This window comes from Marmota monax, unplaced genomic scaffold (genome assembly GCF_021218885.2).
Source record: "Marmota monax isolate L192 unplaced genomic scaffold, Marmota_monax_Labrador192_F-V1.1 WCK01_AAM20220418_F8-fsc00020, whole genome shotgun sequence".
In the NCBI taxonomy this organism is placed as follows: Eukaryota; Metazoa; Chordata; class Mammalia; order Rodentia; family Sciuridae; genus Marmota; species Marmota monax.
The window spans coordinates 3,934,193-3,960,685 of record NW_026692912.1 but is presented as its reverse complement, the minus strand read 5'-3'; the positions used below and the strand labels follow the sequence as shown (position 1 = coordinate 3,960,685).

Genomic DNA, 26,493 nt, shown 5'->3' with positions numbered 1-26,493 from the left:
CACTTAGCTCTAGCCAGGGTTTGATAAATTTCTGTGTAGCTGGGCTGTAAGTATTTTCAACCTTGCACTCTGTGTCTCAGCTGTTCCATTCTGCCATAGACAGCATGTAAATGAATGAGCATGGCCGTGTTCCAACAAAACTTAATTGACACAGAAATTTGAATTTCATATCATTTTCACGTGTCACGAATGTTCTTTTGATGTTTAAAAGCCCTTTAAAATTGTGAAACCCATTCTTAACTTTGCAGGCTGAACAAAAACAGGAAGCAGGCTGGGTTTGGCTTGTGTACTATGGTTTTTCCCACACTTGCTGTTGGTCAGGAACACAGCAGTGTATCATGATCTGTGGTAAATTATATGGCCAACAATTTATTACAGGCTTACTATAAAAATATTGAATATCTTATTTTAAAAATAAATTATAGTTGATTTATTGCTATAAATAGATGGCATAGCCAAGAATGATAGCACACAGCTGTAATCCTAGCTACTTGGGAGGCTGAGAGAGGAGGATCAAAAGTTCGAGGCCAGCCTGGGTAACTTAGTAAGATCCTGTCCTCACACAAAAGATAATTAGGACTGGGATATAGCTCAGGGGTAAGGTGTCCCTGGGTTCAATCTCCTGTACTGAAATAAATAAATGGCATAATGATATTCGCATGCATTTATATTCTAATATTTTTTTTCTGGATTTGATGTAAAACAGGTAGGTGGCAGTAAAGCAGAGAGCTGGGTAAGTTACATATTTTACCTAAGCTGTGGCAATCATGAGCAACTTTTACTATTGAACTGCCCTTCACAGTGATGATTTCAATGTGTCAGAGTGATTTATTTCCCTGAAGTAATTTAAGTTTTATCAACATGTGCTATACTCATAGGAGTGTTTTACACATGTGACATGGCATCTACCTTATGTAATGGAAAATATTTGAGAACCAGGGCATGAGGCCATATGCTGAGATGTGTGTACTTTGTTATTGTATATATTGTATATCTTTTCTCTCTAAACAGAATTGGTTATGTTTAGTGAATAGTTTGATGTTCTCAGTGTGTTTATATATATATTTGTACATACCTGAAGGGGTGTGGGTGTGTTTATACATAAATGCATATATATGAGCATTTAAAGGTCTTTATCAGGGCTGTTTTTGTTTCTGATTTCATGAATACTTTAAAACCCATGAGGTAAAACATTATGTGTATTACAGGGTAACCTACCCTTGAGTTTATAGCAATTTAGTTTATAGAAAGGATTCCTGTAACAAGGGTTGCCTCTTCCATTCAATATTATATGAATTGTTAAGAGCGTATAAAGTATCATTGTTGAACTTGACTGACTTTTCTATACCGTTAGTGAAGAAACCAAGACTAGTGTTAGGTAACTGGCATGTCGATGCAACCTATACATGCTTCATATTTAATTAGCCTCCTGATTCACTTATTTAATTAGAAAATTATTTAGTTTCAAGTTGGATTTCTTTGTTTTTATATTTAATGATGACTTGCATATAAGTTCTTTTTCATGAAAATAGTAGCTAAGCCAATGTGATTTTAAATATGTCAGGTGACTAAAACTTAGTGACTCATTAAGATTTGGGGGATTTTTCCCTTAAAATACACTGATGCTTGGTTAAATGTTGTTACTTTTCTCCTGGATATTTGCTATTAGGCGAAAAACTATTCAGTTTGATTCTTCTGGAGAATAATCAATTCATTGAGGTTATGGGGTACTGCAGTGGTGTGGCATTTGCCCAGGTCACTAGAGTCCTTACTGTTTCATCACCTAGAATGTCCTGGTCACCTGGATGAGTGACACAGCTTCGCCACATGCCTTATTCCCCCTGATGTGTTGATGTGCTGGAACAATCTGGGATCTGGGAGTATTAATATACTTTTTTGAGACTGTCTAGAAAATACTATTTTGTAAAAACTATGCCTTTAAATAGACATTGATGGGTTATATTTGTTTTATAATAATTGTGTACCAAATGTTCAATTGTGATTGATTTTGAGATTACATATAAATGTATATTTATAAGCCTGTTCTATGTGAATTTTTACTCAGACAATGTGGTACATTAATTACTAAAAAGACATGGATTTCTATTTATGTAAAGTAATGGTAACAATACTCCTAAATGCTGCCTAATGATTATTCTGTCCCTTTGCTATCATACTTTTATCTTTAGAGGATTATGTTATTGTCAGAATATATTAACGAGATTTAAAATATAAATTCTCAACATAGTTTGAAATTCTTCCTGTTGATGTAATTAAAATTAGTTTATAATTCTGTATTGCTTTGCTCTGCATTTTGTTTTTCTGTTTCTTTGTTTTAAATCCTTTCACTGCTAAGTCTCCCTCAAGGCTCTCTGAATCTACAGACTGTGGAGAAGATGGCAGCCTATCTTGTCTGACCAAGAGGAAGATCACATTGTTGTAGCCAGGTAAAAATCCCTATAGAGGAGCCATGTGCAAAGTAAATTTATCTTCATAGCTTCATTTTAATACCTTATCAAGTTTTAAGTGGAGGTCTGTAATCCCATTTCAAGCATATCCGTTGGTTAATTGCACATAGCTATCTCTAAGAATTTCAATTAGGAGCCTTATTGCCAACTAAATCATATTATATGTTAAGAATAAATAGACTTCATTTGAAGGGCCTAGTGAGTCATCTGGGAGGTTTAGAAAGTATAAAATGCAGAAGCTGAGCTACCAGTTCTTTTGGGACTAGGTTGAGAGGATCATGTGTTATAAAAGAATTAGGCACCACCACATTCTGCATTACAGCCCCTAATCCTCATCACAAAACCCCAAACATTTTGTCCTTGTTTGGTATTATAGTTGTTTCCTCTGATATTTATTTTGCAATATCTTCAGTGGGTAGCTTAGTTGTCAGGTATAAGGGCCAGCAGATAAACTGTAAAAGAACTGGAATAGATTTGAGTAACTGGGAAAGTTACCTGCATCCAGAAGCTCCAACCACTCATTCATTTAATAATTGTTTATTGAAGACTCTCATGTGCCTATGCCTCTACTAGATAGCCACACCTAGAAGACTCCAAGAAGAACAGTTCTTGATTTCTAACTCTAAGAAGTTCAGAGCCTAGTTGGGAATTCAGCACATAATACCATGACAATACCTCGTGGTATTCCAGTGGTATGGAAAAGCTTGTATGCAGTCCAAACCTGGAGAAGGGGTCCTTCCCCCACTCCTGGGGCCATCAGGAAAGCAGACAATAATACTGAAGTTGAGTCTTAAAGAGGAGTGCTATGAATGAATGCTTGTTTCCTCTCAGTATTCATATACTAAGACCCTAATTCCCAGTGTGATGGCATTTGGATATGGGGCCTACAGGGAACGATCAGATCACAAAAAAGGAGTCATGATGGGATTAGTGTCAACAGAAGAGACAAAAGAGAGTTTGCTTCCTCTATCTGCTCTCCACCATGTGAGGATACAGCAGGAAGTCAGCCATCTTTGAACCAGGAAGAGGGTCCTCACCAGAACTGAACCCTGCTGTCACCTTGATCTCCAAATACCCAGCCTCCACAACTATGAGTAATACATTTCTGCTATTCAAGCCGCTAGTCTGCAGTAATTTGTGACAGCAGCCTGAACTAAGACAAAGGGTAAGCTTAAGCAGGCAAAGGGTATTGGGAGGCATCTCCAGGGAAAAAAGAGTGCGACCTCAGAAGACAGACCAGCAGGAAATGTTCTGGAACCACTGTCCTTCAGCAAGGTTTGCATTTGTTTTCTATGGCTCCTGCAACAAAGTATTACAAATTTAGTGACTTAAAAACAACACAAATGTGTTCTCTTACAGTGTGGAGGCCAGAAGCCTGAACTGAATCTTATGGAACTAAAATTGAAGTGTTGGCAAGGGCTGATTACTTTAGAAACATTTCTTTCCTCTTCTAACTTCTGCTGGCTGCTGGCATTCCTTAGCCTGCGGTTTCATCACTCTAATCTCTGGCTCCATGGTTGAACAGCCTTCTCTTCTATAGTCTAATCTCCTTCCTCCCCACCTTTTTTTTTTTTTCCTTTTGGTGGTAGTGAGGGATGAACCCAGGAGAGTGAGCTACAACCCCAGCCCTTTTAATTAATTAAAAAAATCTTTATTTTGTTTATTTCTTTTTATGTGGTGCTGAGTATCGAACCCAGTGCCTCACATGTGCGAGGCAAGCACTCTGCCACTAAGCCACAACCCCAGCCTAACCCCCTTTTTATTTTTATTTTTTTTGAAACAGGGTCTTGCTAAATTGAGGAGACTGGCCTTGAACTTAAGATCCTCCTGCCTTAGTCTCCTGGGATTATAGGCATGAGCCACCACACCCAACTCACTGTTTGAATTTCTATTGTAAGGTAATCATTTTAATCAGGTTCAGTTCTTAGCAGCCAAGTGCTCTATATACAGAGGCCCACGGGAAGGGAAATAATGCCTACTCTGGCTATTTACTATGCTAATTACTTATGTACACTAGTTCTAATGCTCACAACATCCTGGCCACATAGATTTATCACCTCTGTTCAAATGTGGAGACATGCTCAGTAAGTTAACTTATACAAGGGAAGCGACAGCAAGGATTATGTCTCAGCTCTGTCTGCCTTACAAGCTTATATTCTAACAGCCTTACAATAATATATGCTGTATTCATTTTTTCAATTATTAAAAATAAGATGTTCACAGTACTGAAAGAAATACAGAGAATCTCACTCACCAGTTTCCCTCAAATGAGGAATTCAGATGTTTGTGGAAATGATTAGAATACAACATGGTCCATACTTGAGTGAAGGTAAATCAGGCGCTACATGGGCACAGTGAGGTAGCTGCCAATTTTCCCTGGATCTGGGACGTTTCTCCAAGGAGGTGACTGTGAGCTGGAGCTAGAAAGATAAATGGGGATTATCTAGATAGACGAGGGAGAAGACCTAGGGCCCAATCATGTAGGGATTTATATACCATGGAAAATAGTTCATTCTTTTGTTATGGAGAACCACCAGTTTTTTTTTAAGCAAAGAAGTGACATTTCTAATTATACACACACACATATACACATACACACACACACACACACACACATATATATATATTCTTTATTTAAAAACATATAATTTGCACTTAACATTCTTTTTTTTTCCCTAGGAACAGTGATTTTTATTTATTTATTTTAATTAGCTATATGACAGAAGAATGCATTTTGATTCATTATACACAATTGCAGCACAACTTTTCACTCATTTGGTTGTATACAATGTAGCATTGCTCTGTATACAATGGTGCAGCCATACAAATACCTAAGGGTAAGAATGTCCCTCTCATTCCACTATATTTCTGGCCCCCTAAATTTATATTTTAGAAATATAATTTTAGGCACTAGAGCTGTTGCTCAGTGGTACAGTATGTGTTTAGCATACTCAATGTCCTGGTTCAATCCCCAGCAGTTGCCAATAATATCCTTGTAGAGAGGGGACAAGACTGGAAGTCAAGACATTTCTTAGAAGAACATTTTGTAGTTGAGGCAGCTCAACAGTGTTGAAGGGTCCAGAATGGAGAGTTCTGTATCTGGCTGTCCGTCCTATGGAGACAGAAGAGACATCTGAAGCATGGTGCTATTTGGAGGAACTCACTGCTGGTACTTGTTGCCCAATTCCAGAAGACACCTAATGTGAATAGTACCTCCAAGTGTGAATAGTATCCCCTAGAATTGTGTAAAGTGGTGGTCTTGGACCATGGGGTGTTCACTGCAGTTCTGGGTATTTGACATTGCTATTTGTAATTCTTATTGCCACCCCATGAACAAAGATTATGTTCCCTGTACGGTTGAGGAAGCCCAGCTCAGAGATGCTGTGTGCGATGACAGATAAGTGACAGATTGGGAATCTGAATGCATGTCTGTCCAATTATATTTTCATGTAGTTTCTTTCTGCACTGTACATACTACTTTATATACATGACACACGACATCGAACGTAAGTTCTGGACTTTGTACCAAATGGATATTCAGCATATTTCTGGAAAGGTTTGCAGAAACACATGGAAACCCAAAGACAAACACACACAATGCCTGGAGAATCCCTTCTCTGCCTATGTTGGTCACATCTCTTGAGTTATTATCTTTAGACCTCTGGAGCCTGTGGACATTTTGTTAAGAGATGCCTTTTGGCTTCTGTAGGACAAAACAAGCCACTGTCATGTTGTCACCATGTCCCAGCACTGTGTTGCTGCTTTATGTATGTGTTCTCATTTCATCTTCATAGCAACCTTTCTTATAAACCAGGAAGCTTTCTGCTGCAAATAATGAAAAACCTACTCCAAAGAGAGTTAAATGATGAGAAAATTCATTGATTCATCCAACAGGAAGATGGAAGGCAGTCTGGTCTCCAGGTCAGCATCTATTTTACCTCCACTGTATCCTGAGGTGCCCAGGGAGCTGTTCTTTTCCTGAGATCTTCAGAATGAGTCGCCGTGTGGTGCCAGCCCAGGGAGCCCAAGCAGCCCGGCATTTTGGAAGAGATACCTAAAAGCAGCTGCCCTGTGAGCTAGAGATTTAAATGAACCCGAGGTTCCCTCTCAAATTCAGTTGTTAGGTCCTGTGTCCCAGCAGTTTAACTATTCTCTGTTTTCAACTACATGAATGCTCAGTAGAAACAGTCCAGAATTTCAATACCATATCTTGCAGAAAGCATAAGTGGGCTTTTGGGAACAGATCCCACTCATTCATTCTCAGCCAATCTTAGGGTGCTTCTACTCTGTATTATGAATGTCCTATGCTGTGTCAGTTGCTGGTGACAAAGAAATGAAGCAAATTCAATTCTTGTTCTCTGAGAGCTCTCTAGGAAGACAAATGCATATACTACTGACTTTGACTTTGGTGTGGAGAGTATGTATGGTCATAGGAGGGGTGAGCAAAACCCTGGGGGAGGGGTGAGCAGAACCCTGTGGGAACCCTACCTCTGTTAGGCCATACACATGTTAGTCTAGTTAGTTTGTTCATTTCTGTTAAAAGTTTCATTCCTGACTAGAAATTCTGCCTGCCACCTATTAGTTCTATTGCCTTGGCCATTAGAACATTTTTTTTAAAAAAAATTCAGTGCTGAGGATGGCACCCAGGACTTCACACATGCTAAGCAAGCACTTTACCACAGAGCTATATACCCAGGTCCCATTAGCATGATTTTCAAATGCTCAACAATTTTGCTTTTCATTGAGACTTGGAAACAGAGTTCTTGTCGTGAGCCAGCCATGGGCTGTGTGTGTGAGCTGTGAGCATTTGAGCGCATTCCGGGACTGGACTGACATTGCTTCCCTGACTGGGCCATGCCACATGTTTGTGTCCTTTGCGTTTGCTCTGCCTTTGATCCCACACAGCACCTGAGATGGGTGTGGACTTTCAAGATGTCAGTCAATTTGCTGACCAGACTCAACCCCCTGAAACCTGACCCTTTGCCTTATTTGGAAAGAACATCCCATGGAACCTCCCCTTGTGTGCCTCCCTATAAAAATAAAGAGTCCAGGTGCAAGCTCTCTTTTTCCAATGGACCCCTAAGGTGGAGAGCCATCAGGGATTTTGAAAAGGTATTTCTGTGTGCTTGCATGCTTTCTTCGCTGTTTGCTCAGTTATTGATGTAGCCAGATTTTGTGAACCCAGCATAGGTCGCCAGTCCGGCTAGCTGGCGATAAATTTCTAGGACAGGGCGTTTTTGATTTGCTGAAGTGGGACCCCAACGCAATTAAGGCAATATTAACACCCCTGGTCTTGTCTGGTTTGTTTGTATTCATTTTTTTTTTTTTTAAAGAGAGAGTGAGAGACAGAGAGAGAGAGATAGTGAGAGAGAATTTTTTTTTAATATTTATTTTTTAGTTTTCGGCAGGCACAACATCTTTGTTTGTATGTGGTGCTGAGGATCGAACCCGGGCCGCACGAATGCCAGGCGAGCGCACTACCGCTTGAGCCACATCCCCAGCCCCTGTTTGTATTTATTGATAAAACTTTTATTATGTAAGAGCTCTCCTGTAGTTCCTGGTTGGAGGAGGACGGACAGGATGGTTTGGCCTTTTCCCCTCAATGGCCATTTGTTTAGATGACAAAGGGGCAGGAGTGGATGAGATTATTCAGGAGAGGATTTATAATACATCAGGCACAAGAGACTTGGGTTAGGGTTTGAGTGACAAAAGTGTAACGATTTGGCAGTTCGGGAGAAGGAATTCTTCAGCTCTGAATGGAACCTAGCTCTGCTTTGGCACCAGCAAATTAGAGTTCGGGAACAGTGATACAGAACACTGCAATCTAGGATGGGCACTGAACTCAGTGAGCTCCACTGGGCAGCAGGGCGACACAAACGGTTGGTGGTGATTCCTGTCTCTGATCCCATATGAGGCATTTCCTGTGGGATCCCTTAGAAGTGACTCAGGAATTTTTGGGAGGGAGGTTGAAACCTTCTTATATAAATAGGATCTTTAGTCAGTGAAAATGGGGACTGAAAGCTAATGTGACCATAATTTATGATCATGATCTCAGAAGTTAAGCAGCAAAGCAAAATGCAGGAGCAACTGAAGGAAGCATTCATTGAGTCAAACTCCAAAACTGTGACCTGAAAGTGATAAATGAGATACTAAGGAATGTTTTTATTTTTCACTTCATTTACCAAATCCCTTTGTCTCCAAGACTTAGTAAGCAAGTTTATTCGTCTGAAAACTGTTTACTTTAGAAGAGAGACAAAACTTATGTTAAAGTTAATATAAAGATGTGTTGAAAACAGGAAAGGAATAACTTGCAGGATTTGAGCATTCACATATTGATTTTTCAGTAAAGGGTTTCCCATTGCTAAACTCTAAAGATAAAAGCACTATTTTTAGTGTATTTTTGTAGATAGAAGGTTTGGATTCCAGCGCTTTTCCAACAGAGCAGAAGCACCCTGCACTGCCCAGAGCTTCCTCTTGTCCACAGTATCCCTGAGGCAAGAGCTTCTATTATTATCATTCCCACATGACAGAAGAGACTTTGAGGTTGGAGTATTAATACCCCGACACCCAAAAAGAAACAGTGGCAGTTTTAGACTCTGATGGAGGTCGCTTTGAAGTTTGGATTGCTCCCATACTGATGAGACAGGAACCACCAAAGGGACAAAGGACAAATGCATTTCCAGACCTTGTCTCATGGCCACACAGCAGCCCGCAGGAGGCTTGATGTGTGCCATCTTCAACCAGTGTCAGTTTTGCTTCTAAGGTCAGTGTGCCTTGTACATGTTCTCCTGAACAGCTGCAGTAATTTGTTTTTAGCACAGGGCAAAATGCTTGAATTGAGTATACCTATGGCCAATTAACATGCCCATCCCTGCAAACAACCAATAAAAGGAGCTCCTTTTTGTTCAGGGAGCCAGTCTTCCATCTCCTTTTAGGGGCTGTCTCCCTTCCTAAATGGAAACCCCAATAAGAGGCTTGATGGCATTTTGGCTTCATGGGCTCGGTTTCATTTCCATTCTCATGGAGTCAAAAGATTCTAGTGTTTGGTAGCACGGACACGAGCACACGTGGTTGTCAACAGCGATTGCACATTACAGTGCTTTGAGGAGCTTTAAAAACTGCCACAGTATTCCTTGGTCAGACCAACTAGCATGGAAGATAAGGGTTACAGATGCGGGAGCCAGAGTTTGAATGCCGCCTGTGACCTTAGCCAGGTGCTTGACTGTCCCCTCGTTTTTCTATTTGTAAAATGAGGATAACATCTTCTTTTTCAGGGTTATTTTAAGGATAAAATGAGTTAATAGTAGTGAGGCACTTAGAACAGTGTCTGCCACACGATAATCGCTACATATAAGATCTCGTCGAATACACTAGAGTGAAAACGGCGTTTATTAAAACAGTAAAGCAGTCTGGGCAGCGGTCTTGTGCAAGTACTCCCCGCAGGTTTTCTGTCTCTGTACATAACAGCTCCTTTTCTGGGACCCTGCCTCCGCAGTTGACATCAACTGAAGAGGGAAAAGAGCTTCTTATTTTTTTTTTCCTGGGACTTGGGAAACTCATTCTCTGGATCTGCGGGGACCCACGCGCGCGGGGCGGAGCGCTCGCGGGGTGCCCTGGGACTCGTAGTTTCCCAGGAGCGCGCCAATGGCCCAGCCGGAACTACAACTCCCATAAGGCCGCGCGGCGCCACCCCCGTTCCCTCCCGCGCTGCCCGCCTACTCTCGGCTCAGCCTCTCGGCCGGGGTGGACAGAGGCGAGATGGCCGACAGCGGCTGCCCTGCCGAGGCGACCGGCTCGCGGGGCTCCCCGCGTCCGGACCATCGGGCCCCACGCGCGGCCGGGCCGAGTGGCGGCGGAGTTGGCGAGACCCCGCGCACCGCGGCGCTGGCGCTGCGCTTCGACAAGCCCATCAAGCAGGCCTTCTACAACACCGGGGCCGTGTTGTTCGTCTGCCTGTGCTGCGGCGCCGCCGTGTTGGTCTACTTCATCCTCGAGGCCTTCCTGCGGCCGCTGCTGTGGGCCGTGCTGTGCGGCACCTTCCTGCACCCCTTCAAGAGCTCGCTGACGCGCCTGGGCCGCCACTGGCTGCAGCGGCTGCACCGCGCGCACACCCCCATCGTGCTGGCCGCGCTGCTGCTGCCGCTCTGCTTCGCCGACTACGGCGTGGAGGCCCTGGGCGAGCAGGCGCTGCGCCGCCGCCGCCTGCTGCTGCTGCTGGGCGCGGGCGGGCCGCTGCTCTATGGCCTCTACTGCCTTGGCAACTACCTGGGCGTGCAGGTGCTGCTGGCCCACGCGGGCGCGCTCATCTGCCAGGGGCTGGACTACTTCAGCAGCCTGTGGGTGAGTGAGCGAGTGGCGGGCCGGGCCCCCTAGGCGGCTTGCCCCTCCGCGCACCCTGGTGTGTTGGGTCGCTACCGTGCAGTTCCGACTCGTTGCGAAAGGGCGACCAAAGGTCCTCACCTGTGCTGCAGTGAGGGTCGGCGCCTCCTGCCTACCTACACCTGGAAACTTGGCTTACTATCTTCCAATTTGAGGCGGGTGCGATTTGCAACATCCCAGGGCAACAAGTGCCCTGGCTGAGAAGGCCTGTTGCACTTTGTGGGCAGAGGCCCCAGAGAGGGATTGATTAGTTTTACTCCGGGTTGGAGAGGGAGGGCTGCCTTGGCCACTCTTAGTTATGTAGATCTGGGTGCCAGATCTGGAAGGGATCCTAGAGTTCAGTTTGCTATCAGAGGTGACTTACTACCAGGCCAGGACGAGTTAAGGACAAAGAAAGGACTGACTAATTCAGCTTTCTCAAGTCCTAAACAAAACTTTCTTCACAGTCAGGTGTTGCCTCTCAATTCAGGTCTTTAATAGAGAGTGCGTGCGAGGCCCTGGGTGCTGAGCGCCCACACTCTACTTCTGGGGAACTACTTTTGTTGTGCGGTGATCAAGGCACACATCCCTTCCTGCCTGGATTATAGCGTCCTGCTGGGTGAAGGAGGTAGATTTGTGATGCTCGGATCATCACGAGTTTACTCTTACAAAACCAGGGAGCCTTAGTTCAGAGATAACCTTTTAACACACTTTCCAGCTCGTTCTTTTGTGGGCCGGTTTATCCACATACCTAACTGGGAACTATTGAAAACAAGTGGATAGTTGATGCTTAAGAATGTTAAGAATGTTGATCAGTACTACAGGGGCTGGGGGTATAGCTCAGTGGTAAACTGTGCTTACATGTTGGAGGCTCCTGGGTTCTGTCCCCAGCCCCTCAAGGAACAACAAAAGCGCCCCCCCCCCCCACCAACCTATTTAAATAATTTGGTTCACTTTTGTCGAAATAAAGTTCAGTGTAACTTAACCTAATTAAGTTGCGAAATAATTCCTCTTATCTGGTTTTGAATTGCCTGAGTTAATTGGTAGGGTGGTTAATCCCAGAACTCCCATCTTCTGTCTTCTCATGCTTATGGATACCATCTCTCAGTTCCACTTTTCAGTTCAGATTTTAAAGTTGGTCAAACATGATGTTAGGACCTTTGTGAGGGATTTTAAAAAATGCTAAGATGCAAGCTGTGTCTTCAAGGTGCATATATAGTCTTATGAGATTTATCTCTCTTTTTTTTTTTTGTTGTGGATTGAACCCAGGGCTTCTACTTTGGTCCCCCATATGTGAGCCTATTCTAATGGAGACATTTATCTGCATATGAGACATTTATCTGATATGCAGATAAATGTTCATTACCCACCAGTTATGGGCCACAGGCTCAGAAGTCACAATTTTTTTTTTTTAATGCTGGGAAGTGAGCCCAGGGCCTTGAGCATGCTTCTGCTACACCACCCACTCTGTGGTTCATTTTTACAGAGCACAGTTCAGTGCTCTTACCTTGTATCATGGTTTACTTAAGTGGATTGAATGCCACATAGAAGGCAGACTACTGTGTGCCCATAAGAAGAACGACATGCTTGTTATCCTCAAGAAATTAATATTGTCAAGATCAGACACATTTACAGATTCTGCTAACATTTCTGACTGTTGATACTGCCCGAGTAGCATAGTCAAACTGTAGGAAATTAGGAACAGAAAGATCTGTCATGTATGACTAGTAAGTATTTTCATCTGGAGCAAAATGAGTTTGTCGGTTAGGTGGACAGTTAGGGGAAAGAGAGGCAACTCTGCCAGTCCCTCTTCAGACGCTCAATTCAGTGGAAAGAGTTGAGGAAGTGGGTACCTGGGAAGAAGTATCTGCAGTTCAGTGTATGTAGCTTTGAATATCTTTATACTGAAAATAAACCCTCATGTTTCCTTTTTCTTGTGTGGGTTGTAGATGGTGAGTGGCAAGGAAGGGCCAGATAGATTACTGGGGGTTGGAGGGAAAAGGCTCAAACTTAATTTTTAAATTTTTTTTTTTTTTTTTTTTTTTTTTTTTTGTGGTGGTGGTTGTGGTGGCAATGAAGATTGAACCAGGGCCTTTGTATGCTAAGCATGTGCTCAGCCACTGAGCTACTTAAGTCAGCTGTTGGTCCACAGTGATGGGAGCAAAGGAGAAGGGGCTTAAAAACCAGCAAACCTATAAATGAACTAGAAGTGAGTAGGGAGTGGTAAAAGCTCTACATTTGAGAATAGGGACTCTGCATTACCTGAATTTGAGAGAAGCAGGCTTAGAGTTTTGCTGAAGTAGTGCTTAGGGCTGGGTAGTTGAGTTGGGGTAAAGTATACTTGGAAAACAGAGTCCTTAGCCCTCTGTGGAAAGTGCTGATTAAGGCCTGACCTGCAGCAAGATGGCTGTGTGACCGCCAGGGGCCCTCTCTGTAATTCTTCTCATTGTCCACAGCAGTTTTGTTTTTTGAGCCTAAGCAGGGCTGCCTGGTACAGAACAGCAGTGTTTATGCTTTCTAGACATCTTGTAAATGTGAGCCTGCTGCCGAAAAGAGGGATAGGTAACAGAGGTAGAGAGAAAAATTACATTTGGGTAATCCACATTTTGGTGAACTGACATTTCATACATTTAAGATCCAAGGTTTGAACATTTACCATGTGCCAGGCACTGGATTAGGTTTTCTCATGGATGTAATTTTGTTCTCAGTCCTGTGAAATGGGAGGAAGGAATTTCGTATCTGAGAAAACTAATTTAGAGGTTGATCTGTGCATGCTGTCAGTTAATGGCCTTCATTGGACCTACCAGCAAGTGAAATCTTGCTGTCACCAAAACTCTAGTAACCTTCAGTAAGGATTTTAAAACGTTTTTCCCATTGGCTTATGTTTAAAAAAATTTTTAGTTTGATTTTTAAAAATGTCAATTGACTTTAGTTATCAGGAAAAATAGGATTGGACTAACCACAACTGTTCTCCCAAAGATCCCTGGATTCTAGTTACCTAGAAACCTTAGTCATTCTTTCTCTGTTGTGTCCCTTTATCTGTGCAGTTTTTGCAGGTCCTTTCCAGTTTTCCTTTGTAGTGTCCTGAGTGCCTGTGCTTTTCTTTGTCACAGTTTATCTTTGTAATTCCTCTTTTTTTTAAAAAAAAATATTTATTTATTTTTTAGTTGTAGTTGCACACAATACCTCTATTTGTATGTGGTCTGAGGATTGAACCCAGGGCCTCGCACATGTTAGGAGAGTGCTCTACCACTGAGCCACAACTCCAGCCCCCTTTGTAGTTCCTCTTGATGTCACTTTGGATCACTTCAACTTTTGTCTCCAGTTTCCTCCTAACCCTCCATTATGCTTATAGGTAAAAGACTGATTAATTCATTATGTTATGAGTAATTCCTTTCAATAATAAATAAAATAAAAATCTTAAATTAGAATATTGTCCTGACACTGATTTCATAATGCTTAAAAAAAAATTGGGCTGGGGATATACTGTATTTTACTGCATAATCCTCACAGATTTTATGCCAAGCTTTTGGCAAAAAGTGGGGTATGACCTTTATTTGAAGTTTTTCTTTAAAAAAATTTTGTTGGTATTATTAAAAAATATTACTAAACGCTCTTTGCTGCAAATTAGGATGCATGGAATATTTATAAATATATGTGGTAAATTATGGGGTAAATATGGTAGCTCAGTGGTAGAGCACTTGCTTAGGATGTGCAAGGCCCTGGGTTCTCAGCACATATTCCCCGGAGGGCCCCGTCCCCCCAAAGTTTTTGTTGCACCAAGCAGACATGTGATTCAGCTTGACCTCTCCTCATGGTGTGGAGTTGTGCATGATAAATCTGAAAAACTGATGACCTCCCTTGCTTCACATCTTTTGTTATTGTTGTTTGGTTTTGGTACTGGGATTGAATCCAGGGGCACTTAACCATTGGGTTACTTCCTCAGCCCATTTTTTGCAAGTTGCTTTAGGACCTCACTAAATTGCTGAGGTTGGCTTTGTTCCCATCTCTCCCCCTTAGTTCAAACTTAATAGAAAATTTGAAGACTGAGCTGGACACAGTGGCGCATGCCTGTAATCCCAGCAATTTCAGAGACTGAGACATAAGATCACAATTTTGAGGCCAACTTCAGCAACTTTGGCCTTAAGCAGCTTAGCTAGCCCCTGTCTCAAAAAAAAGAGTAGTAGAACTCCTCTGAGTTTAATTCCCAGTCCCACCCCCCTAAATGAAGGCCATTTATAGTTTTGCAGTAGTGATAGATTTCTTTTCTTCATAGTTTCTGTTCCCATTGTTTTCATCTTAATTAAAAACAACAACAACAACAAACCAGGAGATGGACTTGCCTTGTGATCTGAGACAGACAGGACCCTACTCTTGGCCACTCAGTCCTGGTTGTGTAAAGTGACCATGGGCTTGGCTGGTATCTAAGTTTCTGCTGTTGGGTTTGCTCCATTCTACTTCTAAACGCTGCTTAAGTTTGTTCTTGGTTACCTGGTAGCAGTGAAGAAGTTTCCAGAGCTTAGTTCTTTCAGTTAAAGACCTTTATTATAAAAAAATTCTTGACTCTTAGGTTTCCATATGACAAAAAGAATAGTTCACAAATTAGAATTAAGCTATTTTAAAGGAAAATGAAATACTTGAAGCAGTTGCTGATTCTGGCTCTATTAGGGCTTGGGTACCATAATTTGAGACTTGTTTTCTTCTCTCTGAAAAAGACTTAGGAAATGTTCTGCAAAAATACACTACTGAAGCAAGCCAGGTTTTTCCAGTTGATGCCCAGATGACAATAAATAGCATGAAGACATAGTCTAAAAGGAATGTCTACTTAATGTTTTATGAACTTAATATATTGTTTAGCCAGGATCATGTGGTTTATCATTACAAATGAAAGGAAAATGTGATTGTTGATTAGTTTGCTTTACTTGCAGTGCTAAGTAAATTTTGTTAACTTTTATGCAGCTTAGGTGGTATCTGCACATTAGTACTGAAAATGACTATGGACTATGTACTTTGAAAAGGAGACATGGTTGGTATTTGAAGAAAATAAATTTGGGAATGTGTTCCCTCTTATCTCCTTTATTCATCGGTTTATGCGCAGGTGAGAATTCACACATGAACAGATTTGCTTACAGGCTAAATATATCTAAAGTTGACTTGTTGACCTCAGGCTTCTGTGTTAGTGAAGGTTTAAGAATAAAAAACTTCATAGGTGTCTGAGACTAGGACCTATATGGAGACTGGGAAGCTGTCTCATGCTAGGCTTGGCCTGGCATGTACAGAGGTACTGGGTAGACCCTAGTACTGCAAGAATAATGAAAAAAAATTGTGTATCAAATGTGAAAATATACTCATTTTCACTGTTATTTAAAGAAAATATTTGATGATTTAAAAACTTGACTCTTATAAAATGTGCTCATGATCTAAAGAACTATTTAAGTAGCCTAGAAGTTTATTTGTAAATGATCCCTTTTCTTTGCCACTGTCCCCATATAGATGTTGCTATTGTTGGCTGATGTACAGCCTTTTAAATTTCTATCTGTGCCTTAAAAAGTTAAGGGTTTAAAAAAAAATTTTTTTAAATGGATTTCATACATATATTTCTGCACTTTCTTCATTTGTCCTTGTATTGTGGACTTCTTCCTCTTTGGTGCTTATATAGACTTATTTCTTTTTAATACTGCTGTAGTAGATGTCCCCCCCCCCCCCCCCCACCATGGTTTTTAGAAAGTGTTTCTGACAGATTATTTTAGTTCTGAGTTTGTATAAGAATATTCTGATAAACATTTTAAATAATTGTAGAATCAGTGTTTAAAGTCTGCTGAGGGTAGACTTTCCTACCTTGTCATCCCCAAATTATGGCCAGCAATTGTTCAAATGTAGCTTATTCTATTTTCAGAGTACTATCATTTGTTAGAAAACTTTATTTTCATATTGAGCTGAAATTTGTTGCTTCCTAATTTCCATTTATTATTATTTCTGCTTTAGAACCCCAGAAAATTAAGTCTCAGACCTCTTCCATGTGACATTTTCCCAGCTATTTGAAGACAGCTATCAACCTTGATAGTCTATTTTCTTTTCTAAGCTGCTGTTCTTTCCCAGCTATGTGTATCACATATGCTATAATTTCCATTTTCTTTCTCAGCCTGATTTTATTGTTCATGCAGTTTGATAGTGCAGAATTCATCGAGACAGTCACTTTCCCTGATACTAATATGGTCCTTAATAAATAGTCAGAAGCTACGAACCATTTTAAGACTTAAAGATTATTTTTATTGATAGATATGACCACAGTAATGTAGGAGATGGGTTCTTTTTCCTTGTAATAATGCTTAATTTATTTATTTTTTTTTTACTTAATTATTTTAAGTAAAATAATTTTTATTTATTTTTTTTTACCTAACTATTTCAGTAAAGTCCTTTAATTTCCTTGTAATAATTTTTCTTTATGTTCTGAATTATATCTTTTCTTAATTTTTTTTTGAAGGTTCATGTCAAACTTAAATTTTTCATTCTTGGACTGAGTTCTTGGTGTTCAAAGAGTGTGTATTTCTTCCATCTTTTATAAATGCTCTATGAAATACAAGTTCTGTAGGCTACACTGGTGTACTGTGATGCTTCTTGAGGCCTAGTCATTCAGCTTTAGAGAGGGAGAGGGTGGTTCTTCTGTTTTCAAGTCTTGCCATTTCTTTCACTAGTAATGTTTTCATGTGCACTACTTCAGCTTTATCTCAGAGGGTCACACCTCAGCTAGCTGCCTAATTGCTTTTACAGGGACATCTGTTTGATGGCCTTTAAAAAAAAAATCATTACGGGCTGAAATAGAATCTTTTGAGAAATCTTTTTTCTCCTTTTCATTTTTTCCCTAAACATTAATCGATGTTGAAAACAGAAATTCCACAAGATTTGGGTTACAATTTAAATCCATGGTTTATTTATTGAATATTTCACTTTAAGTATTTTTATACATAAAATGGGTTTTGAACTTTAATGTCTTAAGTTTAAACAATATAGTTTTTGTTTTGAATATTTAAATATTGCTACATGAAATTTCAAATGCCTGTTTATCTCAAAATAATTTATCTAAACAGGGGAGGAGGACCTAGGCATGAATCTTCTCTGCTGTATGCAGAGCACTGTTGGAATACGATGCTTACAAATGTTGTATAATTGTTTGCTCTTTTTCATGTATATGTATTTTACAGCTTTGTCTATATTTCATTTATTTAAGATCTGGACGTTGGTAGTTGGCTATGTGTTGACTGTTTCATTCAAGTGGAATACAAGCACTGAACGCTACTTGAGAGCAATTTCAATTCCTGTCTGGATTATATTGCTTTTTCATTTAGGTGGGTCCCTTCTTTTTGGAAAAAAAAAAGTCTGGGTTAAGTTCAGTAGAGACTGACTATGAATGAAAGTGGATTCTTTTTAGTGCTGTGTTACATTTAAAATTCTTTTTAATTTTTAGAAAATGTTATGCTTTAGTTTTTTATTAATCTTGAATGAAAATGATATGCTTTTAAAATATCTTTTAATTATTTCAGTAAAGTCCTTTAAAAGCAAATATATCTTAAAAGGTAGAACACGCATGACTGTCATTCCTGGCATTTTGTTGACCGTCCTGCTTGGCATATGGATACGCATTCAAGGACTAGGAGAGGCCCCTGTATATCACACAGTTAAAAGGACTGAAGATAAGAGGGGGGAGCTGAGCCAGTGGGGCTGGGAGGAGGTGGAGATAGAGATATAAAATGTGAAGGCCGGTTTCTAATAGTGGAAGGCTTTCTGTCCTGTGTAGTTTAAGCAGATCTCTGTAGTCATGGGTAGCTTCAGAGAAAGTCCTTGTTCCCCATAGAGACTGTCAGGTGTCACAGCTGCTCCGAGTAATGAGTTCCCTGTTGTGTGAAACCACCCACTGTCGTCTGGGGGGCTGCTAGGATGTGGTTGAGTGATTTTTTTTTTCCCCCCAGCATGATGCATATGGTTGGGACTTTTTATTTCCAAGTCTGAGTTAATGGGAATAATAAGTTCTAATTTAAAAAACAAAATTCAGTGGTTTCTAAACAGAAAATAAATTTATTTAATTTTTTTTTGGTTTTTAGACTATCAACTTCTAAATTAATTTTTAGAGCTATTTATTGTTATAAACAACAACAAAAAACAGTCAATTGAAAATGTCTGCTTAGAGTCAGATGCTGCACAGAAGCAGCCTTCTCTAGCTTTGCTGAGTTGGAGTACTTCAGTTTATGTGTAAGATCGATGGTCTTACAGACTCCTTTTGACCTTGGGGAAGGGAGAGGAGGGAGGCAGGCCAGTATGTGGCTCTGATGGACTCAGGCAGGTGGAAGTGGTTAGAGACATTGACCTAACCCATAGCAACCTGTTAACACTTTACTACTGAGGAGCATACGTTGAAGCTTTTGCAGTGTCCTTTTGGGCCATTAAGTTCTCTCTTGAAAGAGAGGTTCACACCGCGTGGGTATTTTCAGAAAATCTAGTCAGGTTCCATGACTTCAGGGTCTGTTCCTGATTCTGCTCATTTTGGGGTCAGGTGGGTGGTTGAGTTTGAGTTGATCTTTAGAATGGACTAGATTCCTTAGGCAGTACAAGCCCATTAAGGGCAGGCTGGCACGAACCTGAGCGGAGCCTTTGAGAGCAGGGAATGGCGGTGTTCTGTTTATGGCCTTTAAAAAGCTTTTTTTCCCTGTGAAATAATTTTGTAGTTAGCATATATACTAAATTATTTTGTCAGTCAACAAAACTGTTTCTTTTATGAACATGTACTAGGTTTTGATTTAACTAAAAATGTTAATTCTTAATGATTTTCAGCATCCCTGGCTGGCTCATGGAGAATTCCAGTGTTCCTGGTTATTGTTTTCCTGATGTCTGTGGGCACCCTGTATGAAAAACAGAATGGAAGGGAGTCTGCTGGTAAGAAACAGTGCATTCTGTGAATATTATTGTTAGAAGAATTTTGGAGAATAACTTTTATTAAAAAAAAGCTATGATGAAGTAGTTTTAAATCTACTTAAAAAACCTGTAGTGGTTTCTAAACAGAAAATAAATTTATTTAAATATTTTTTTGGTTTTTAGACTATCATTTTCTTTTTGTACACCCTTTCCGCAGTACTGGGGATTAAACCTAGGGATGCTTTTACCACAGGGCTATATCCCCAGCCCTTTTTATTTTTTTATTTTGAGACAGGATCTCAATAAGTTGCTGAGGATGGCTTCAGACTTGTGATCCTCCTGAGACTACAGGTCTGCCAGCCACACCCAGATCTTTTTTTTGTATTTTTTATTGAGATATAATTCGTATAATATACAATATACTGTCAACCATTTAATGACATTTAGGATATTTACAAAATTATTGTGCAACCCTTAGCTCTCCTAATTCCAAGACATTTTTGTCATCCCAAAAGGAAACCCCTACACATACATTAGGACTTCATTCCTTTTTATAGTTGGATAATATTCCATCATATGGATATACCATATTTTGTTTATCCATTCATCAGTTGCTGGATGTTTGGGTTGTTTCCATCTTTTTTTCTGTTCTGAATGGTGCTGCTATGTTTGAATAGTCATTTTCAACTTTTTTATTTTTTTATTTTTTGAGGTAATGAGGGATTGAAGTCAGGGGCACTTGACCACTGAGTCACTCCCCAGCCCTATTTTGTATTTAGAGACTGGGTCTCACTGATTTGTTTAGCGCCTTGCTTTTGCTGAGGCTGGCTTTGAACTTGAGATCCTCCTGCTTCAGCATCCTGAACCACTGGTATTATAGGCATGCACCACTGCACCTGGCTCATTTTCAACTTTTTAAAATTCCTTTTTTAAAATTTTTAATTTAATTTTTATTTTTTTAACAAATACATAAAAATTGTGTGTATAAACTAGGTATCATGCAGTGTTTTGATACATGTATGCCCTTTTCAGTTCTTTAAGGTATTTATGTAGGAGTGAAATTATCAGATTATATGTAGTTCTATGTTTAACTTTTCCAGGGATTGCCAAGCTATTTTCCATAGCAGCTGCACCATTTTGTATCCCACCAGCAAACATGAGCGTTCCAGATTCTCCATATCCTTGCTAACACTACTTTCCATTTTTTATAATGGCCAGTATAGTGGATATGAAGTGGTATCTTGTAGTGTGGATTTCTGATAGCTAATGATGGTGAGCAGTTTTTCATGTGCTTGTTCATTATTTGCTTATCTTTTTGGAGAAATGTCTATTTAGATTCTTTGCCCTTAAGGTTGTTTGCCTTTTTGTGGTTGGGTTTCAGGAGTTCTTTATATGGTCTGGATACTTCCTAGATATATGATATGAAAGTATTTTCTTCCATTTTGGGGTTGTTTTATCCTCTTGATAGTCTCTATTGATGTGTAGACATTTTTATTTTTGATATCTAATTTTTCCATTTTTCCTTTTGTTGCCTGTGCTTTGCCCTCCAAGGTCATGAATATTTACCCCTAAGTTTTCTAATAAGAATTTTATGTTTTTATCTTATATGTAGGCCATTGATGCATTTCAAATTAATTTTTTGTTGTTGTTGGGGTTTTAGGGATTTAACCCAGAACCTCTTGCATGCTGGGCAAATGCTCTGCAACTGAGCAATACCTTCATCCTTTTTAAAACATTTCCCAGGCTGGCTGCAAATTTGTAGTCTTCCTGCTTCAGCCTCCCAAATACCTGGTGTCACAGGTGTATCTGTACCTGTCTGTAATCCACATTTTATACTTGTGTCATAGCATCTTTCTCTGTCAGTGAATATGCTTTTACAGCATTGTTTTTAGCATCTTCATTTTATTTTAATCACATTTTATTTTAAACACACTGGTGTGTTTGTACAGCTTCCTTATAAAGGTGTTTTAAAAAATTAAATTGCTTTCTGTTTTATTTGGTAAATGAATAATGCCTGATAATTGTAAGATAGCTTGTATCCATAAATGTATGTTTCAAACTCTTATCTGAAACAAAGAAACCTTAATTACATATTTTGACAGTGGAAAATAGGGAATATTTTATTTTCTATTTTGCCATTTTTTAAAGTTTTCTATTTTCGGCCTGTATTCCTGTTCAGAATCTGTTAGATTCTGTGATTATATATCAGACCAATGGAAATAAATTTCCTGTCTGGGCATCTAGTGTAGAAAGCTTGGTAGTTTTGCTTGTTACTCAGGTTAGTTTTATCTTTCTTCCTTTCCCCTAGTTGTGGGTCATTCGGACAGCTCTACTTGCTCTTTACCTCTCACCTGGGGTGGCTTTCTTTTTTGATTGCTTTTGCCCAGTGCCGATTGAGTAGGGTCAGCTCTTTGTAGGTTCTATACCTTTGGATTCAACCAAATGAATATCATAAATATCTCGGAAAAAATGACATCTGTGTTTAACATTAACAGATTTTTTTCTTGTTATTATTCCCAAGAAAATACAGAATAACAGCTATTTACATAGCATTTACATTTTACCAGTATTATAAGGAATTCAAAGATGATTTAATGGGTATGGGAGGATTTGTGTATGTTATATGGAAATCATGTAAGGAATTTGAGCATCCTCACAGTTTATTTTATGGAGGTTCTGCAACTCATCCCTTATGATATCAAGGGACAGCTGTACCTTAATCCAAGAATATGATTAATGCAGGTTTAAAACAAGGGTTTCAGCTGTTTTTTTGTTTTTTTTTTTTTAATAGAGTATAAATTCTAGTCATCTGGTAATGATAGCCTAGAGAACTGTGAGAACAAGAATTCTAAAACCATGGGGAAAAAGACCAGGTCAGTTATTGTCATCAGCCACAAACCTAGAATAGTGGTGTGTTGGCATGCAGGCTAGATTTATGGTATTTGTGTTCTTGATTATGACAGTGAAGGAAATTACAGCGTTGCAGAGTAGATGTTGAGAGCAGATTTGGAAATGTTGGTTTTCCTTGTTTTGTTTTACTCTCATTCTACCCCCTCCCTTTTTTTAAAAAAAAATATTTTTTAGTTGTCAATGGATCTTTTCTTTAATTTATTTATATGTAGTGCTGAGGATTGAACCCATGGCTTCACACATGCCAGGCAAATGCTCTACCACTGAGCCACAATTCTAGCCTGCTTCTTGATCTGGAATTCTTTTATGGTCTTCTGGTCTTAATGCTCATCATACAATAAATCTATAAAATATTTTTTTTTTCTAAATTTCTAAATATTTTTCCTCATGCCCTTAGAACCTTGTTTCTTTATGAATCAGAACTTAGCCTCTCTTGTCCATAGTGGGGCTGCTGTTTCCTTCCCTTGAGTGGATACAGTTAGGTACAGGATTGCTTCCTGGTATGGCCTGGCCTTGCTCTTGTGCGCCAGTCCCCTGTGTGGATATCCTTCTTTATGTCTTCTGAGCTTTGAATCTTTTGCTGCTGTAGAAGCTTTTGTAGTCTGTGGTTCACTAGATTCACAAAATTAGTTCTCTCGATTTCATTAAAATTCAAAGCATGAGTTTGTTTAGTTCCGAGATCCAGAAAATTCTTACGGTCATTGCTGAGTTAGTTTCAGTAGTTTCTCAGTGGCTTTCTCTTGGACCTGGGGAGCTTTTTCATTGTATTTCCTGGAAATCCAAGTTTATAAAATGTAGGGAAAAATGTTTCAGTGACTATCATGGGCTGAGAATTCTGTTTTTAAGTGTGCTCTTTGTAAATCCAACAACCAACTAACCTACCAGCCAAAACCTGCAAACCAACCAAACAAAAAATAAGCAAATAAAACTTTGTAAAACTTTGTAAAATTTGTTCATGGAGACATTTAATTTCAAAGGTTAACTGATGTGCCCATAGTCACAGAGATGAAGCTAAGATTTAAAACCAGTGTTCTTGATCCTAAGCCCAGTGTTCTTTCCCTTTCCCTGGTTCTTTCAGTAAATGACAGTTATTTAGTAAAAAAAAAAAAATAACAACTACTGATCCTTTTTGCACTAGTTGTAGTTGTCAACTCCTTCATTCTTCATGTTGGCCCTCTTGGTGTACCATAGCCATAGGACTTAGCTTCTCTGCCTCCTGGATTCCACAAATCTCAATCAGAAACTTGGTTTCTTAGTCCATTTTGTATTGTTATAACAGAATAGCACAGGCTGGTATCCTGAACAGGAATTTATTGCTCCAAGTTCTGGAGGCTGGGAAGTTTGATACCAAGGTGCTAGCATCTGTTGAGGGCCTGCTTGTTAAGGCAACTCAATACTTTTGGTCTCTATCCTATAGTACTTCTTGATACCGTTACATGGTGTTTAAATTTCAGCATGAGTTTTGGAAGGAACAAACCATAGCATCTGGGGGCAGCTTCTCTGTGTCCTCTTGGCCTGTGAGAGAAGAGAAACTTTAACATTATTCCTATCTCACCGATGAGGTTCTGTTGCCTCTTCAAACATGCCATCTTAGCAAGTGGGTGAGATTGGTATTATAGTTATTTTACAGATGAAGAAACAGACTCGGCGAGCCATTTGCTCTGAGAGATTTCTTGGAAAGTAAGGGAAATAAGCATCAGGTGTATCTTTAGTAGCCTGGGTACCCATCCTGAGAAGTACTGAATACAGCTGTCTCCTGCTCTTCCTGACATTGGTAATTGTGACCAGAAGTACCTTTTCAGGGAGGAACTGATAGTTACCTAAGTTGTTTGGGATAATATGTAATATGAATGAATAACTTTGGCCCAGGTAAGCTCAAATCAGAAAAGAAAAGGAGAGAACTAAGTTTCTTACTGCTCATCTCTTTCTCCCTGATTATGGTGCTGAGAGACTTCTGGTCCACATCCCGGTCCTTCTGAAGTGATGCTAGAAGTGATCTAGAGGGAGATGTATCTTTCACATTGATAATGGAGACAGAAGCCTACTCAAGGAGACTTTGCAAGCTAGGGAGGCTTTATTTGGTATGCTGTGCCTCCTCCAGCAAGCATCTTTGGATATATTTCTGGCAACTGCCACTATTTTGTGAAAAAGAACAAAGTAAATCAAGAGGTATCTCCTCATTGATATTGTTTTCAGAATATATTTTCCCATGATTATTTAACATTGAGGTACCCATTGTTGAGTTAGTCATATTAATAGATTTTAATCTGACTTTGTTTTTTCTGTCCTGATTGATGACTGCTTGTTTGAACTTGTGTAGATGTCTCACTTCATACTGCCCTCATCCCTGTGGAGACTGACGCTTGAAACCTTGGATGCTCTTTTCTTTTTTGTTTTTAGACCTTGAGTCCCAAGAATGTGTTCCCTTGTTTATGTGCCTATTTTTAGCTGGGAATTTTTATCTAATACCACGACCTTGACTAGAATCTCAGTCCTGGCATACTTCTGTCCAGACCCTTGGGTTTTTGAAGTGCTGAAGGACACCACTAGGATAGAAGTTATTAAGATGCATGTGTGTTTGATAGGAGCAGTTAATGTCTTATAGCCATAGTTTTCAAATGGTCTTTGTTGATTTTTCTGTGTTCTACTTTCATGCTTTTTTAAAGTGTGAGGTGTTCTAAAAATTGGCTGAACCATTCGTATGTTAACTAGAATGATAATCACATAATTCTCATAGATGTAGCTAAGAGTTATTGAATGTTTATTGCATATTTTACTGACATCAACAAGTTGGAGAGTTATTCTTAAGTCACAGTTTTGAGGATTTAATTTCCTTTAGTTTTCCTCAAGTCTTTCAGTGCTTACTCTATGTAAGATACTTATCGCTGTGGGAGAGCTAAAAACCTCTACTAAGGGGAAGAGACTTAGGGAAATGGCTATCCTGTGATGCTAAGGAGTGAATGGTACAAAGAAATATTGTGGAAGTGATAGGACTTGTGCTTACATTTGATGCCATCAAAGCCAACAGTTTTGGTATAGATGATGGTGATAATTAAGATTTATTGGGCATTTCCTGTATACCAGGCATCATTCCAAGCGTTTTATTCAGACACACACACACACACAGAGTTTCACTTGATTCACATGTGAAGTAGGAATTTATATGAGCCCCATTTTACACATGAGGAGACTGATGTGTAAGAACTTGACCGTGGTCATCCAGGTAGTAAGGACTGGACCTGGGATTTGAACCTGGGCCATTTTGGTTCCTCATCTGTGCTCCTGCTCCAGTTGTCTCCATAAGTCAGGTTTTTTCTTTTGAAGCTCCCAAAATACCCAGTCCTCAATAGCTTTGTAATTTATCAACATACATTTTTTTGTGTGGTTAATTCACATATGTCTCTTGCATTAGGCTCCTGGAGGCGGGTCTTTGTCTTTATCCCTCACACACATTATAGCAAGTAATGAGTGCATAAGCCCTTGCCCTCTTTTTTAAAAATTTGTTCTAATTAGTTATGCATGATAGCCATAGTGTCATCTTGGGACACCAGCCCTTGCCCTCCTAATTGTCATCTTGGAAGGAACTTGGAAGGATAGGTGAATAAGGTCCCAATCCAAATATATAACAGACTTTCTTTTCAGACTATGAGTTTAATTTCTTTCCAATTGCCTGAAAGTAGACTTCTTTCCTGCCCCTGGGATACGTATTGGAGGAGGGATAGGCTTGAGGTAGGTGAATGCTTTTGATCCTGATGTCTTGACTATATCAGAGGCGTCTTGGGCTCTGGCTTGCTTATTTCTGGCAGACGGCCAGCCTTGAAATTGTTGGTTATGCAGAGCTAATTTGGAG

The 26,493-nt window shown here is 39.7% G+C and overlaps 1 protein-coding gene across 2 annotated transcripts in view; it reads left to right on the top strand.

Annotated features, from left to right (window-relative positions):
* The first annotated feature begins 10,205 nt into the window (after nucleotides 1-10,205).
* Tmem245 (transmembrane protein 245) overlaps nucleotides 10,206-26,493 on the top strand; it is an 82,581-nt gene continuing 66,293 nt past the window's right edge. Inside the window, exons 1-3 of one of the 2 annotated variants that reach the window (XM_046451715.2) lie at nucleotides 10,206-10,808; nucleotides 18,055-18,172; nucleotides 19,653-19,754. In XM_046451715.2, the coding sequence (XP_046307671.1) occupies nucleotides 10,227-10,808; nucleotides 18,055-18,172; nucleotides 19,653-19,754 (802 nt within the window). In that variant the 5' untranslated portion in view covers nucleotides 10,206-10,226. The remainder of the gene's footprint in view (nucleotides 10,809-18,054; nucleotides 18,173-19,652; nucleotides 19,755-26,493) is intronic. The other variant, XM_046451716.2, reaches the window with a different exon arrangement.